Raw genomic sequence first — 18,052 nt, forward strand, 5'->3', positions numbered from 1 at the left:
CTCAGCCTCCTGACTAGCTGGAATTACAGGCACGTACCACCATGCTCAGCTAACTTTTGTATTTTTAGGAGAGGCAGGGTTTCACGATGTTGGTCTGGCTGGTCTCAAACTCCTGACCTTGTTATCCACACGCCTTGGCCTCCCAAAGTGCTGGGATTACAGACGTGAGACACCATGCCAGGCCAAGATTGTTTTATTCATGTTTGAACTTTTAGCATACTGTCTAGTGTATAGTAGGTGCTTAACATTGCCAAATGACTGGATGGAGATTGAGGATAGAGTCCAGATTCAGATCACATCAAACAAGATGTTTTCTTGGTTGGCTGGTAGTGAATTTTGGGTTATGTGGACAAAAGGGACAGAGAGTTTTTAGTTGTTTTTGGTTAATTCTAACAGAAGATAAGAAATCACTGTAATACTCTATATTTACTGGTGAATAAAATGTTTCACATACACGTTTTGTCATTTGCTGAGATTTAACCCTTCAAGTGCTAAAACTATTTTTAAAGATACCTTTAGGAAAAAATTTCTCCAAATATACACTTGCTTCATCGAATTACACTGAACTTTCCTGTAAATTAGTTTTTTTCTGAATATTGCTATGAACTTTTAAAGATAGGTTAACAGAGTTGAAAATAAGGATGGGAGATTTAAGATGTTCTATAAGCAATGAATCCAAGTTAGTTATCCCAACAATATTTTCTTTCGTTGGATATTGGTTTTATAGAATTGAATTAGTCTCAATCCTTGGTTTATGTCACATACTCATTTTTGGTCTGTGCACAGCCCTCATTTGTTTGCCGTATGCCTGTGTTTATTACTTTCAAACAATATATTAATAACATAAACCCATTACCTAATAGAAGAAGTAAAACAGTGATAATAACATCTAATTTTGTGCTAGTCCCTCTACCAAATGTGACTACTATTTTTATTCTTGTGTTTATTACCTTTTAAAAATAATTTTATTATTTGCATATTGCTAAAACATTTTTAGTTTTAGTTATTCTTTACTTTGTAAGAAGGACATTTTCTGGGACATACCGTTTTTCACCTTATGTTGGTAGGATTCAGCCCTGTATTTTTGCTCTTAGGTGGAGTACATTTCTTTTGATTGTTGTGTAATATTCCATTGTTAGATAATACCACAGTTTATCCATTCCTCTTATTGATGAGCATTTGGATTGTTTCGCTTATTAACTGTGTCCCTATGTACATTCTTGTTCATGTCTCTGGTAATTATGTCTGAGGATTTTTCTTGGGTATATATCCAGGAATGAAATTGTTTGGTCATAAGTATGTGAATCCACTTGTAAGATGCATGTCTTAGTTCAAGTTGCCCTAACAACATACCATAGACTGGGTGGCTTATAAATGACAGAATTTATTAGAGTTCTGGAGGCTGACAGTCTGAGACTAGGGTGCTAGCATGGTCATATTCTGGTGAGGGCTCTCTTTGGGTTGAGAACTGTTGTCTTATTGTATCCCCAAGTGGTGGAAGGAGATCTAGAGAGCTCTCTGAGGTCTCTTTTATGAGGGTATTAATCTCATTCATGAGGGCTCCACCCTCATGACTTCATTATCTCCCAAAGGCCCCATCTCCTAACACCGTTACATTGAGCATTAAGATAGATGGATTGGGGTGTGAGGTTGGGAGGAAGGGATTGGGCACACTTTTAGTCACTTGCAGTGCCAAACTTCCAAAGGGAAGTTGTACCATTTTATGTTCCCAACTGCATTAAGTGAGAGTTCCTTTCATTGATCCACATCCTCCCCAATGCTTGATAGACTTCTTAATTTTACTTCATTATACTGTTTTTGTGTAGTTTTCATTTTGGAAAAAAATTGTTTTGCTTATCTTTCTAAACAAGCATCTAAAATATAAAGAGTAAAAGAAAAAAAAAGAGGATGTGAGGCTCCAGACCTACACTCACTCACTTAATCATCTTCTGCCTTGTATAGAATGATGTATGTATATACCTTAGGCACCCCAGAGTTTTAGCCTGGCGGAGAGGGGAGTCTTTCAACCCTACCTGTTTCCAGGACTGTGTACTTACTGAAGAGTGAGGGGAGGCCTATAGATAGTGGTTTGTATACTGGGCCCTGAAAAACCTCTTGGTGCTCTGGTTTTCAGGAGCTGAAGCTAAAGAATGCTAATAATAATACTTTTGAAGTGATTATTTTCATTATTAATCATGACTTATGGTACCTTGAGTTTGGCATAGCATTTTTAAAGAGATTGAATTATTTGTTGATCATGTTGTTTAATTTTTTTTTTTTTTTTGAGATGGAGTTTCGCTCTCGTTACTCAGGCTGGAGTGCAATGGCACGATCTTGGCTCACCGCAACCTCCGCCTCCTGGGTTCAGGCAATTCTCCTGCCCCAGCCTCCTGAGTAGCTGGGATTACAGGCACGCACCACCATGCCCAGCTAATTTTTTGTATTTTTAGTAGAGACGGGGTTTCACCATGTTGACCAGGATGGTCTCGATCTCTTGACCTCATGATCCACCCGCCTCGGCCTCCCAAAGTGCTGGGATTACAGGCTTGAGCCACCGCGCCCGGCCCCATATTCATCTTTTTAAACTATGCTAGCATTTTTAGTATTACATTAAGTAGATGTGGTCTCAGGAGACAACTTTGTCTTTTATTTGTTTATAAATAGGATAATTCTAATACATTTATTTTAAATGGGCAATATGGCATATAGTATTTGGTGATGTCTGTCTTCATTGCAAACATCTAGTGAACACTCTAGCTACTTCCTCAGTAATTTTAATTTTCTTGATAACTACCTATATTTTCATTCTAGTCTCTACTGTCCTTCCCTATATGCACATAGCCTGTGTTCTTTGAAAGAAACTGACTCACCTATAGCAGCTTTAGTGGGGGGCCTATCAGACTTTAAGGCATTCATTTTTCCTGGCCACAGAAACTGATTCTTCTTGGTCATGTGATTTAGGCTGATCTAAACAGGGTAAATTAGTTTAAAGTAAGGAAGATAATTTAAAAAAAAAAAAAGAAAAATCTTTTGGATCTGCTTTTGTATCCATGTCTGTTAAATCTGTATGTTTATATGTGTCAGGAGAAAGTGACATTTCACTATTAAAAACTGTATGAAAGAGCTCTAATCAATTGAATTAAAGAAAAGTAAGAGCTTATCAGTCTGATAGAAGCTATCTCACATGCTTTTTAATTCACATGACTTTGGTAATCTTTGGTAAGATTAATTTGGTACATCAAATCTCAGAATTCTCTTTAATAGTTTAAAATCTTAAAGCCATGTTATGTTAAATTAAAACGTCATTTTTATTTTTTTTTTCCTCCCACTGGGAAATTAGAGTTAGTGGGGGAGTTAGTGGTTACTGGGAGTTGGATAGCAGGAGTGTAAAATATGCCTTTGGTGAAGTTTATAAAACATGAGGATGTGGATTTTGCTAAAGAAAATTAATTTTTTTAAGAGTTGCTTTAAAATAAAGAAAAAATTAGGCTAGGTGCGGTGGTTCATGCCTGTAATCCCAGCACTTTGGGAGGCTGAGGTGGGCGGATCACTTGAGATAAGGAGTTAGAGACCAGCCTGGCCAATATGGTGAAACACCATTTCTGTTAAAAATAAGCCAGGCAGGGTGGCATGTGCCTGTAATCCCAGCTTCTTTGGAGGCTGAGGCAAGACGATTATTTGAACCTGGGAGGCAGAGGTAGCAGTGAGCCGAGATGGTGCCACTGCACTCTAGCCTGCATAAGAAAGCAAGATTCCGTCTCAAAAAAAGGAAAAGAAAAAGAAAGAAAGAAAAAAACTGTACAGATAAAACTAAATGGATAAAAAGAAAAATCCAGGGCAACAAAAGTTATCTCTGAGACATGTGGCTACTGAGAAGATAGTTAATGTGGGGGAAGGGCAAAACCAAGTAACTATTAAACCATATTGTTCCATTTTGTAGGCTGGTGTCATCAGCTTCCTGAGAAACCTTTACTATAATGGATTATAAAAGTAAATAACCATTTTAAGGACAAATTTCTTAATTTTAAATGCTGCGAAATGAAAGAGCTTGTTTGGGTTGATGCAGGACCCACAGCAATTAAACAATTGCTGATGGTTATATGTGATCCAAATGCACAGGAGGTTATTCCTGCAACCAGCCTAGTGGACCAGATGAACTCCACTGTAAGATCTGTTTACCCTGAGAAGGGGACTGCCCGACTGTTCTTATAAATACCAAGTGGAGCACCCCAGATGAACCAGTTGCTATGCTTCATGTGCAAACCATGTGGGGCTGGCTATATAATAACCAGGATATTCTCCCACCGAATATGCCTGTTACTCAGGTCATGGTAGATTTGGGGGAAAAGGGGACCCCTGTTTACATGGGCATCCCTCCCACAGAATCATACAGCTGTTACAGAAGTCTTATTAAATTTACTGTCCCTCATGGGTCTTACAGATGCTTAATAAAACCCTGGGGTAATTAACAACAACAACTGAAATGAAAAAGAAGAAAACGGAGTCAAAGGACTCACCCCAGAAGGGTGATAGAAACGTTTGGATGGTTATTCACTATTTGCTCTAGATTCGAAAATTAAACAACAACAACAAAAAAAACGGCAAAGTTTATAATGAGAAAGATAACATTTCCTGGGGAGATGTTGAGGCAAATAAGATCAAGATTCACCAAAGGGTCTGAGTCCCTTGGTCCGACCCCCTGTTGGGGACTCAGATCTTTTTGATACAGGATCTTGCCACCTGGGGAATTTTCATAAGCGAGGAGTCTCTTTGTTCCCCTAGGACTGACTCACTGTATGAAGAGCTGCTGAATTCTACAGTGATTGATAGACAACTCCTGACTAACAGGAGTTGTTTGGCTTGTGGTTAGTAGTTCCAAAGTGAACAAGTGATAAAGCCCTGCTCTAGTTAAAGAAGAGTCAAGCAAATCTTTTTCTTTAGAGTTATTTATAATTTAGAGCAATTGAGTGAAGTATGTTGTTGTGAGCAAATTTACTTTTCTCCAAAATTCGGAAACTATTTGTAAAGTATTCTGATTTTATGACAAATCGTTATTTGCATAAGTTTAGTAAGTCTTTTAAAACAGGACAAATGGATACACTGGTTATTTTGCCAAGGATTTAACTAGATTTACATGTTTTTTGGTTAAGTTCCAGCAAAAGTCAACTTATTAGGAGCCTGTATGACCAATCAGTTCTTGCTGCACTTTATGTGAGTAATCAAGCCAAACATAATAAACCTAAAACAAACTTTGCACACAAGTTGGTCTTATCATGACTTCTCTTCAGTAGGAAAGGAGGGCTAGAGAGAGATAGAGAAATTGTTTCAAAGGAAAAGTGTAATACTCGATACTAGATTTCAGCCTCGACTTGGTTTTTGAGTGCAGATTCAATCATGAATTATTTCTTGGTTACAGTAATCCTCTAGAAAGTACCAGATTATACTTTTTCTTCATATTTTTAGTTGGTACCCTAATGGAATAGGTTCCTTTTTCTGTTCTTACACACATATACTCTTTCGATTGTCAGAATATTGTTACTTATCTCTCATTATTTTACTTCCAAGGAAATCACAATCATGATATTTTAAAGACCAGAGATGCAAATCTCCTTTATTTGGCATTCCACTGAGCCCAATCTGTTATTCACTACAAATACCCTGCTACTAAAATTAAGCAAGCACATTCTCTCTAGGCTCGGGACTGTTGTGGAAGAGGCAGGCCTATGAGATTGTAAGGGCCAGTTTTGATGAACAGAATTGGGGCAAGATCAGGCTCTCCACCAAATCAAGGATTGGTACAAATATGCCTAAACAGCTGATAAAACTAGGGACGTTCCCTTCTAAGCTGTTATGTGTCACCTTTGCATCTACCCCAACTGTAAAGAATTTCCTGCTTCCTGTAGAATTAAAGGAAGATAATTACTGATAGGATAAAGATGCCTTGTGACAAAGCCTGCTGGGTATAATACTCCGAGTTATGAGTTGTGCAAATAGATATATTAAAACAAATTTTTTTTTCAGAGCAGTGCTTATGTTTTGTATAGCTAACTGCTATAAGTCCATAACTAAAACTAAAGATTACATACAGTAGCTCAACACATAGAAGTTTAAAATAAGTCAGTTTTGTAACCTCACCTTTGGCTTTTTGTTTGTTGGCTTTCTACTTAATAATAATAATTTTAAGGGATAATGAATGCCTGTTCACTTAATTCCTGTCTTGCCTAGAACAGTTTATTGGCTGTGGGTCTTGTTGATTCTAAGTCCCTTGGCCATAGGGAGTCCCACCGAGGGCAGGATGGACTTGGGTGAAGGCAGCCATGTTACCCTGGCAATACTGAAACTACCTTTGCAAAATTATGACTGAGACAGTGAAAGAGGTCTAACTTAACTGACTCCATCTTGCTTCTAAACTCCAAGCTGTCCTTGTTCATTCCTGGGTGTAGGCTGAACAAACTTTGGGAGAAATTAGTTTATAGTTAAGTTTAAACAAAGACGGTAACAGCCCTTCTCCAAAGCAGACCTTCTTACTTGGGAACTAGATCCTCCTAAGATTAACATTAACCACAAGACTAGAAATTATGGTTTAGGAGTCATGCAGCTGGATGCTCCAAGATTCTGACCCTTTCTAAACTGCTGCTAAGATCAGTGCTTGACATATTTTGCAGACCCTGTACATGATGGATTAGCTGGCACCACCCAGATTAATAAACTGGCTCATCTGATCTTGTGCCCCCATCCCCCCCAGGAACTGACTGAGTGCAAGAAGATAGTTTTGACTCCCTATTACTTAATCTCTGACCAATCAGCACTCCTGTCTCACTGGCTTCCTCCCACCCACCAAGTTATTCATAAAAACTCTGCTCCCTGAATGCTCCGGGAGACTGATCGAGTAATAGTAAAACTCTGGTCTCCCATACAGCTGGCTATGTGTGAATTACTCTTTGCATATTGCAATTCCCTTTCTGGATGAATTGACTCTGTCTAGGCCAGGGGCAAGGTGAACTCTTTGGGCAGTTACAATGCTATGGGACAAAGTTAAGATTTGGTGGCCATTGATGATGCCTTTGGCCACATCTCCTCTGGGGAGAATATAAACCACAAATAAAATTGGAACCCTCCCTACCCCCAACCATCTTTATGGACTCCCTTCTAGGCCAGGGCACTATAAAATTCAACCTGAAAGACTGGTCAGGCTGTGATAGGAAGTGGGAGTCTGACATGCCTCATTATACCCCTCCAGCATTAACATCAACACAGACCTTAAGTCTGATAGAAACAATTACACTCTGTTTTCTCTGATGTCTGCTATGTGGAGGCTTCCTCTGCATGATAAAACCATGATCTCCACAACCCCTTATCTTAACCTAGATGTTCCTTTCTACTGATAGATATTCTTTCAACCCAATTGCCAATCAGAATACATTTAAATCTACTTATGACCTGGAAGCGCCCTGCCTTTGAGTTGTCCCACCCTTCCAGATCAAACCAGTGTACATTTTGCATGTGTTGACTACTGTATTATGACTCTCTAAAATATACAAAAGCAAGCTGTACCTAAACCACCTGTCCTCAGGACTTCCTGAGTTTGTTTCACTGGTATGTCTTTAATCTTGGCAAAATAAACTTTCTTGTCTCAGATAATTTGAGTTCACAGATGTAATATTGTCAGCCATCAATGTGCTTCTTATTATTTTTTCTTTTCAATAGCTTCTACTTATGCCTGTCACTGCTTCTTTTGCTACTACTAATTATTTTAGGAGAACTCTGACTGACTTCTGGAAAGTGATGTGAAAACTGATTATGAGAAGTCTGTTCTCTGATTCTTGCTTTATTTGGACTAGATCTTTTTTAGCCACTATAGTATTATACATTAATCTCCACTAGTACAAACTTCATGGGTCAGGAACACATCATCCCCCAAGGCCTGGCACAAAAAGAAGTCTCAGTAAATACTATAAAATGAGTGAATTTACTCTGTGACATTTTAAGTTCCTTGAGGACAGAAAGTGTCTTATTCCTTATATCCCTTTAAAATTTAATATATTTTAAAATATTTTAGAGTAATTTCTTGAATAGGGTATGTATATATCATATGTATACCATATATATGGCACGTGTGTGTGTGTGTATATATACATATATATATATATATATGTATGACACAAATTTGCAAAGGTACAAAGAGATATACAACGAAACAGGAAACCCGAATCCCTCTCCACCAGTCACCCAGCTTTCCCCTCCTGGAGCCAACATCATTGTTCATTTTTTGGTGCATCCTTCCGGAAATAACCTGTGCATGCTTAAGTATTTACATTTATATCATCAAATGCAAATGGTAGTATATTTCCTAGACACTTTTGTACATTGCATTTTTTGGACTTAACTTTATAACATGTGGAGCAGCTTCATTCCTTTTAATGACTGCAAAGTATTTGGAATGGACATAACCATATTTTTAAAAAGCTTGTCTTCTGTTGATGGACCTTTAGATTGTTTCCAAGGTTTTGCTGTTTTGGAAAATGCTACAGTGAATTTTCTTGTTTGTTGTTTTACAAATGTGCAGATTTATCTGTAGAATAAATTCCTATAAGTGCAGTTGCCAGCTTAAAGGGTATGTTATACGTATTAAGAGATATTGGCAAATTTTGGCCTTGAAAAATTCTATTTACTATTTGTAGTTCTACCAGTGATTTAATACAGTCTTTCATTAACATGTCCTCTTGGTGTGGAAAGAATTACACTAACGGTATAGTTGAAATATCAAAAAAAATTAAGACAGGTATGTCATAAATACATGAAATATGTGTAGATACTGGTTCATTTTATCATTTGCTACTATAAAATGTGCACACATCTATTATAAAAAGTTAAAAATCATGAAAATGTACAAACACAGAACATGCGTAGCATCATTTGTGGTTGAGAAATGAAAGCAAATGTAAAGATGCAATATTATTGTGCATAAAATAACTGTAGTACATTCTGTACTACTGTAATAATTTTGTAGCCACCTCTTGTTGCTGTTGTGGCTCACTCCGTGTGACACTGATCGCCTTCTTGTGAACAGTTCATCTCTTCAGTAAATTGTGTTTTAACAGTAAAAAGTGATCTCTCACGGTTCTCATGTGTTTTTCATTGTGTTTAGTGCGATAATATAAACCTGGAATGTAAATCTTGAATAACATCATGGGACCCACTAATGATGATGGAAGTGCTCCAAAGAAGCAGAGAAAAGTCATGACATTACAAGAAAAAGTTGAATTGCTTGATGTGTACCCATAGATTGAGGTCTGTGGCTGCAGTTGCTGCAATTTCTAGCAGATGATTCATCTTGTAAACAGACAACATAAACTTAAGGTGTTGGTAAATGCAATACAATATTGTAAATGTATTTTCTCTTCCTTATGATTTTCTTATATTTTTCCTCCAGTTTATTTGATTGTAAGAATACAGTTTATAATACATATAACATACAAATATGTAGTTGACTGTTTATGTTACTGGTAAGGCTTCTGATTCGCAGTAGGTTATTGGTAAAGTTTTGGGGGAGTCAAAAGTTTTATGCAGATTTCTGACCATGAGGAGGGTCAACACCTCTAATCCCTCTGCATTGTTCAAGGGTCAACTGTGTAAGAAGTAGAAAAGTCCAAGTATGTTTAGCTTTTTTAGGAAGAACTTTCTTTTTCTCTCTCTCTTTTTTTCTTTCTTTTTGAGACTGAGTCTTGCTCTGTCACCAGGCTGGAGTGCAGTGGCACGATCTTGGCTCACTGCAACCTCCGCCTCCCAGGTTCAAGCGATTCTCCAGCCTCAGCCTCCTGAGTCGCAGGGACTGCAAGCAAGTGCCACCACATCCAGCTAATTTTTTTTTTTAGTAGAGACCGGTTTCACCATGTTGGTCTGGTCTCCATCTCTTGACCTTGTGATCTGTCCTCCTCAGCCTCCCAAAGTGCTGGGATTACAGGTGTGCCCCACTGCACCAGGCCTAGGAAAGTACTTTCCACAGTGTTGCAAATTTCGAGATAAGAATAAATTAGGCCTGCAGAGATGCTAACACATTTTACTTTGTATTAATTAATTTTACTTTGAATATAGTCCTAAAAGGAGAAAATCTTTTTTTAAAAAATACACTAAATCGTAGAGCTGGTGACATACCTCTTTTAGATTCTTAGATATTCTCGTTTTCGCTGTCTCTGAGTCTCTCCCTCCTCCATCTCTCTCTCTGCCCCCCATATCTCTCTTTCTACACACACACAGAAATAGACAAGAGAAGTAGGTGGTAATTAGTTTGTTTAGGATTACCCAGTTAATTACTTGTGGAGCCAGAACTGTGGGAAACATTCCCTATTACGACATTACACTTACTTCACAGATGTGGATTCCTCAGAATGGCTTTTCTGTTGAGATTTTTTTAAGTCTTAGATTTTTACTTAACATTTAGTCCTTGAAACTAGGTTCAATAAACTTTGACCATTTTTTTCAGTTTTATCATTCGAATTTCATTTTTTAAATAACAATTTTGTGATAGCTGAAGAATAACCATTGGTGATGCTAGAAACTAAGTTAGCTTGGTAAACAGTTTTGTATTGATGATCTCAAGAGGCTTTGCCTATGAATTGGTTTAGTTTCTGAGAAGATCATCTAGATTTCTCCCCTTTGGAGACATTTTGGAGACTATGTTGAATATATTTGAAAATTGTAAGATAAAAGCAAATTAACCATACAGATATGCTGAACGAATTTACTTCTGAATGTAGTCTTAAAAGGAGAAAACATGTTTCAAATACAAATCTAAAATCTAAACAGAAATACAAATATAAACTTCATGTTTCAAACACTGTTGGCAAAGTATCTAGCCAAATAGAATAAGAAGCAGAAAAAACTTTAAAAGACCAATAGCACCTTGCTAGCACATTGCTAATAAGAACTAATAGGTACTTAAACTGATGAAAGTGATTCAGACAACAACATATTAACCCCCTACTGTGCCCTGTTTTAAGCTGTTAATAGACATTAGTCTTTTAAAGAAAGACTAACACTTCTATATTTGTTTTCTAAGCTTTTGATACATTAGTGAACTGTTATAGCTGCTTGCCATATCTAATTCTTACAGCACAGTGCATTTTTCAGAATACTTTTTAGAAATGCTAACTGCTCCAAAAGTTTAGATTCCATGTAGTCTTTAAGAGTTCTTAATGTAATAAGTATTTTATATTACATTTTGATTATTTTGATTAAAATTTTTTGTAGAAGTTATATGGAATGAATAAATGCTAGTATTTTTCACTGACAAAGACAATGTTGTATGTAGTGAAAGTAATAGTTCTTAGATTTGATTTTTTTTCAATCACATAGGAAGACCAGAATTTTCCCCAATTTTTTAGTACTGTCATTTGTGAAATAAATTTAATTTTTAGAGATTTGGCTGGTAAGTGTATGTATATATGAGGAAGGAGGATTTTAAAGTGTAATTTTCTTAAAAATGTTATACCCTTTTAATGCTGACTTCCTACACTTTAGAGTAATAGCTTAAATTTTTGTTTAGGTGCATTATTTTTATAGCACTTTAGAGAAGTGCTGTGGAAGACTTTGGTCTTTTAGATTTTGCTCCCCGCCCCGCTTTTTTTTGAGACAGGGTCTTGCTCTGTAGCCTAGGCTGGAGTGCAGTGGCATGATCTTGGCTCACTGCAACCTCCGCCTCCCAGGTTCAAGCACTTCTTCTGCCTCAGCCTCCTGAGTAGCTGGGATTACAGGTGTCCGCCACACACCTGGATAATTTTTGTATTTTTAGTAGAGTCGGGGTTTCAACATGTTGGACAGGCTGATCTCAAACTCCTGACCTCATGATACGCCCACCTCAGCCTCCCAAAGTGCTGGGATTACAGATGTGAGCCATCGCGCCCAGCCAAGTTTTTAACTCTTTTATCTTTTCATAGTAATTTCAATACAAAGCTATTAGAAATTTGGCTTGGTTTTTAAAACAATTTTATCTTGAAGAAACTGTATGATGTAAGTAAATGTTGGGAGAAAATGTTGGTTGGAATGAGTAATGTTATGATGTATATGATTTGGATAAATTAAGACTTTACCAAAAATCTGGGGTTTTAATAATTCTTTAAAAATAAGCATAGTACTTAATCTGTGTTCCAGATGGTACATTTGTTATGGTATAAGAAATGAATGATATGTACACAAAGTGGTTTTCTATTGTTTCTCGTCCCTATTTAAAATTAAGAAAAAAAAAGAAAATATTTATGAGACTGTCTTAATACAGTTTGTGTTTACCAAGTTAATATCTAAAAAGGAGGTTGAGACATAGGAATTGAGTTTTTTGCTAAAAGATAGTCATTCAAGGTAGTATTGGGGCATTGCAGTTTTGCTAGGATTAGTCTTTTGATTAAGATCAGGTGCATATTATGCCAATCAATCTTCCCTTATCCCAGAATAGATACTTATTTTTTTTCATAGAGATGGGGCCTCACTATGTTGCCCAGTCTAGTCTTGAACTCCTGAGCTCAAGTGATGCTTCTTCCTTGGCCTCCTAAAGTGCTAAGATTACAGGCCAGAGCCACCATGCCAGGCCTGCAACAGTGAAACAAGTCTTGAATGGCAAGTTTCAGACATCTCTAAAGGCTGAAATGCCCTGCTGGCAACCAAAGGGATGAAAATCTTCTTGTGCCAGTTTTACTACTATTGAAACAGAAATGACCAGTAAACTTGAAGACATCAACAACTAATCCTTTACCCAACAGCAAGCTTACAGAAGCTCATCTTTCTTACACTTTTAATTGGTTACCACAGTCCTTAAAAGTCCCTGACTTTCTTCCCAAGGGACAAACCTTTTCCAGAAAAGAGTTGAACTGAGAAGATGTGAAATGATAACTGGTACCTCTCCTGTCAGCTACAAATGTTACTGCCAATCTGGACTGTGATAAATTTTCCTAAGCCCGAGAGTTTCTTCACTGAATTTATTTCAACAGGTATTTATTGAATACTATGTATAAGGCATTATATGAAATATTGACCACTGTTCACCAGAATTCTGTTAATCAATTTTTGCTAAAATTGACCCCCTGTACCATCACCAATTCTTAGCTGAAAGAGCATTCATAAGTGCTGTTAAACACGTAATACATGATATGTCCTAGCTTAACATTCCTTAATGTCAGATATTCAGGTTTATGCTCAGTGTGAAAATTCAGATGAGTGTCTTCCTTATACTATGATAAATTTGTGAAATTAGTGATACTAGTAATACAGTGTTAGTAAGAAAAACTATAGGTGTGACTAAATTCACTTTAGTGGCAAAGACTACTTTGAATTACAAATAAATATTACAGCATTTCTTGAATTGCACATAATATATTTATAAAGTACTGTTTTGAAACCAATGAGTGATGAGAAAAATGCTGAAACAGGAAAGGCAGTTCTTTTATAACTATAAAAGTAAGGTAATATCACTTTTATACTTGATTTATTGAATACTAATGTTTTCTGCTTCTAAAGTCTCTTGCCTATCTGGTGCCCCCAGCTTTTTCTTTCTTTTGTTTGTTTTGGCAACATAAAAAGGGATGGGAACAACAACATTAGTTGATATTTATTGGACTTTTACTGTGTGCTGTATATACATTAGCTAAGCATTTAATGTATATGTAATTTAACTTTCACAATACTTAATATGAAGTAGTTGCAATGACCCACATTTTGCAGATGAAGAAATTGAGTTTAAGTAATTTACCCAAGATACACAGCTGAGAAGTGATAGAGCCAGGATGAAAGCACCTGTTGAGTGATACAAGCACACTGGCTATCCGTTTTTATACTTTGACAAATTTACATGAGAGGAAACTGTAGATGTAGAAAGGTGAATAAGACATCCTGTTTTCTGGAAGTTCAGAGAAAGAAGTCCTGTAGTTAAGGACAGAATGTTTTATGAGGTCAGAGGAGGTTATGACAAACTGCCTCTATGGCAATTTCTCAAACTTGGCATTTTCGATATTTTGGGTTAATACTTTGTTGGGGGTAGGGAAAGCTATCCTTTCCATTGGGGTATTTAGCAGCATCCCTGGTTTCTACCTGCTAGGTGGTAGTAGCACCCTCACTACACACAATTGTAACAAGAAAGATTGTCTCCAGAAATTATCAGAATTGCCCCTGTTGAGAACTACTACTCTAGGATTAGGAAAGGCTTATCACAGGTGACAGTTGAGTGGAATCTTGAGATTGATAGAGGTCATGTTTTAGATAGAACCATACATATGAAGGCATGGAGGTGTGCACCAGTATGTTACATTTGGGAGGGAATAAAATATATGTGATGGCTGGAGCATTTAGGGTCTGTGGGGTCGAGGAGTTAGAGATAAAGCTGATAAATTGGGACCCAGTTTGTATATGTCATACTATTAATAAGTATAGGTTTGTTTTGTTTTTCTACAGGTGTTAGGGCTCCATCAGAGCTTTGCAAGTGATAACAATCTGGATGGTCCACATAGTATTTAATTGCCTCTTTGGATCTTCTACTAGAGTGTAAAGAAGACCACATCTGTCTTATTTACCATTATATGCCTAGTGCCTGTGATGGTACTTGGCACAACTTCGTGAAGTAGGAAGGACAAAAATAGGGTATTTATAGATGTGAAAACTCCCAGAAGAGGTTGTGGTGGTCATGAGAATAAAATTTGAACACCTCCACATAAAGGGAACATAATTAACTAAGGGCCTCAACTACTAGATTGTGAAATCCATTACTACATTTGTCCCAAGGCCTTCCATCCTATGAGCTGCAGCCAGCCAGAGACTGGATGCAGCAGGGATACTAAGGCCTTTGCCAGGGGTTCCCCTGACAGCAGACTTTAGCTTTAGGTTTCCCCAGTGGCCTTGCTGAACCTTCCTTAAACTGCGGGGAAGTCTAGTTGGTTCTTCCTGACCTTTCCCCACTCCTACCTGCACTCAGGGTCAGCATTGCATTGTAGTCTGATGACTCTTCCAGCTTTCTCTAGCTCACTCTCCATTTTCTGTTCTCATGGATATTTGCCCAGATAAAATCCTTGCAAGTTTAATCCCATCTTAATGTCTGTTTCTCCAGGGACTGGCTAACACACAGATTAAGTGCCTTTCAAAGGGCACACATTTATTAAGTAGCAAAATATGTTCTATAATCTACAATTTAGGTATTTAAATCCATACCTCTAACCACTATATGCCCTCCATTACTAAGGCAGTAATTTATGACATGGCATTTATTTCTTCTAATCAGTACTTTGAGTCTAATGGTATGATAAAATGCCTTACTTCTGTAGCTGATTATCAAATCTTTAAGAATTTCTGATTCCAGATTTTAGTCATCATAAGAATTTTCTGGCTCTTGCTTGGCATACTGATAGAAGACGGTGTGGGAGTGGGTAAAATACAGTAGATAATTTATATCTTGTTGAGGGATGTGTTCTCAGATTTTTCTAATTCCTAGACTTGCAAACAATGATTTTCTTATATCCCTTTACTTACTATTGTTACTACCAGTAGCAATTGACTTCCATTTCTGGGTCTTTTTCCTCAAAGAAACAATGTTGTTTTTTGTTTGTGTTTTAATTCATTAACTAGAGTTAAACACAAGGACAAAACAAAGGACAGAAAAGCTACATTGAGACTGAGTAGTGGATAGTTATCAGACTCATTGACTATTGATGACTTGTTCTTGAATACCATCTTCACAGCTCATAGCCTTTGGAATTGTATTTCAGCAAAATTAAAATTATATTACCTGAACATTTTGGTATATTTACTGCAAGTTAAGTCCTCAAATGTCAGTACTCTTGAAGGCCATTGACATATAGGAAAACGTTATTGAGGACCTTCTACAAATATACCTTAATTTTTTCTTTACAATAAAAATGTTGACTTTACCTAATCTTTAATTAGAGATCTTAGAAATATGAAACAGTATTCAGTTAGTAGAATAAATATTTAAAATTTTCTACATTTTTATGTTATGGCTAGTAAATGTTGGGAGAAGAAGGGGAGGGATGAGGAAGAGACATAATATAATGAGGGAGTTAGCTGCAAAAAGAAGTACTCGTTATATAGATTGACTGTTCCTTATCTGAAAATCTTAAATGCCTCCAAATCTGAAAACTTTTTGAGCATCCGCTTGACACTCAAAGGAAATGCTCGTGGGAGGAATTAGGGTGTTTAGATTAGGAATGCTTAACTGCTAACTACTGTGTAATGCCAATATTTCATAATCCAAATCAGAAACACTTCTGGTCCCAAGTGTTGTGGATAAAAGATACTTAACCTTTATTTGCTTTGGCCTGTGGGCCTCAGGTAGCATTTCACTGATTTTTACCCATTAAAGGACTGAATTCCTTAAGAGTGACAAAACATGCCTTATCTCTGTGCAGACTCCAGAATCAAGGATCATGCTTGATTCATCCAGAATCAAGGATCATAACTTTGTAGTTATTCATGAAGCATTGCCTCCTAAATAGATGACTGACTATTGAATCAGTGAATCAGAGAGAGTACTCTGATTGGGATATCTAGTAGCTCAGGATAGTTCTCCCAGAACAGTATCAGCAGCCCACGTGAAATTGAGCCAAGGGCCAACTCTAGACTCAAACCAATTTTCCTACTCTTTATTGTTGGAGTTGGTAAATGTATCAACTTTTGTATATACAGTCTTCCTTCAGCTTTTCATTAAATCTGCAGTTTCCTCTGACTAGAATATTCCCTAACTTTCTGCTCTGAGTAATACTTACTATCCTTAACTTTTAGGTTTCTTTTTTATCATTACTTTTTAAACAAATTTTTATTTTCTTTTTCATTTTCTGTTACTTCTTTCTTGAAGTCTTCCATGGTTAGTGTTAGGATCAGGTGCTCTTTTGTATGTGCCCCATGCACCATCAAACCTACAGACTTACTTGTATCACACCCTTACTATCCTTATTACCTTTTCTTGGAATCAAAAATTTGAACCTCTTATTGAAAGCCAACATTCTGTGATTTCTATCCTATCCTTTTACCCTGTGTGTTTGTCTCTTCTTACTTCTGTGTCTCTAACCTCTCACCAGTTTCTTCTCAGTAGCATTCAGGCCAGCTGAAGTCACTTTTTTCTTATTACAGAAACAATAGCAAAAACCTCTATCCTATTTCCTTCTCTTGGAACCAAACTTGTCAAAGGAATTATCTTCTCCACAACGCTAGTCACTTCTTAACCCATTGTAGTCTGGTTTCTTTTCTTAGGAATAGCAGTAAAACAAAGGTCACCCATAATTTATAAGGTCTTTATCTTGCCTTCTTAGTAACAGTTGACACAGTTGTCCTTTCCCACCTTCATAAAATGCTTTCATCCTATTTTCTTTCCTTACTACAGTGAAACTTCAATTCTTTGGTTTCCCTCTATATCCTTCCTTCTTCTCATTATTATTTTTGACTTCTTTCTCTTATTTATGCAACAAAAATTTATTGAGCCATCAATATATGTCAGGTACAGTTTGAATGATACAGATAAAACAGTGAGTAAGACAGATGTAGTTTTTGATCAAGTGTAGCTTACCCTTAAGTAAATGTTTTCTGGGGCTTTCCCCTTTTTTATTCCATAAGCACTCCAATGAGCAATATTGCCCACTCATGACTTCAGTTATCATTAATATGCTCATGACTCCCACATTTATGTTTTTAGCCCAGACCTCTCTCTTGAACTGTGGGACTGGCTACCTTTGGCCATTTCTACCTTGATATCACGTAATACACTTTAAACAAACATGATTAAAAAGGTAATAGTTTTATGTTTTACCTCTCCCACAGTCTTCTCCTGGGCCCCTTATCTCTGCCAATGGTACTACCATCCCACCACTTACCTAATTATCTTTGGCTTCTCCTGCTTCCTTGTCTTCCCATTCCATCACCTGGGTTAAAATGCCTACATCTCAATTCCTGTAGCTACTGCCCTTGTCTAGGTCACCATTATCTCTCTCCTGGATTACTACCACACTCCCCTTGTCTGCCTGGCCTAAACTTGCCTGTCTCTATTACATTATCCATATTGCAGCTG

At 37.0% G+C, this 18,052-nt stretch overlaps 1 protein-coding gene across 7 annotated transcripts in view; it reads left to right on the forward strand.

Annotated features, from left to right (window-relative positions):
• Nucleotides 1-18,052, forward strand: part of TBCA (tubulin folding cofactor A) — an 83,225-nt gene that overhangs the window by 12,977 nt on the left and 52,196 nt on the right. For 2 of the 7 annotated variants that reach the window (XR_013532600.1, XR_013532601.1), the window contains 2 exons: nucleotides 9,149-9,291; nucleotides 12,832-12,980. The exons of 3 other annotated variants lie outside the window; for them this stretch is intronic. Coding sequence is in view for 2 of the 4 variants with exons in the window: in XM_078365893.1 (XP_078222019.1) it covers nucleotides 9,272-9,291 (20 nt within the window). In the remaining 2 variants the exon portion in view is untranslated. The remainder of the gene's footprint in view (nucleotides 1-9,148; nucleotides 9,292-12,831; nucleotides 12,981-18,052) is intronic. 2 more of the 7 variants (XM_078365893.1, XM_035291348.2) reach the window with 1 other exon arrangement.

This window comes from Callithrix jacchus, chromosome 2 (genome assembly GCF_049354715.1).
Source record: "Callithrix jacchus isolate 240 chromosome 2, calJac240_pri, whole genome shotgun sequence".
Classification (NCBI taxonomy): Eukaryota; Metazoa; Chordata; class Mammalia; order Primates; family Cebidae; genus Callithrix; species Callithrix jacchus.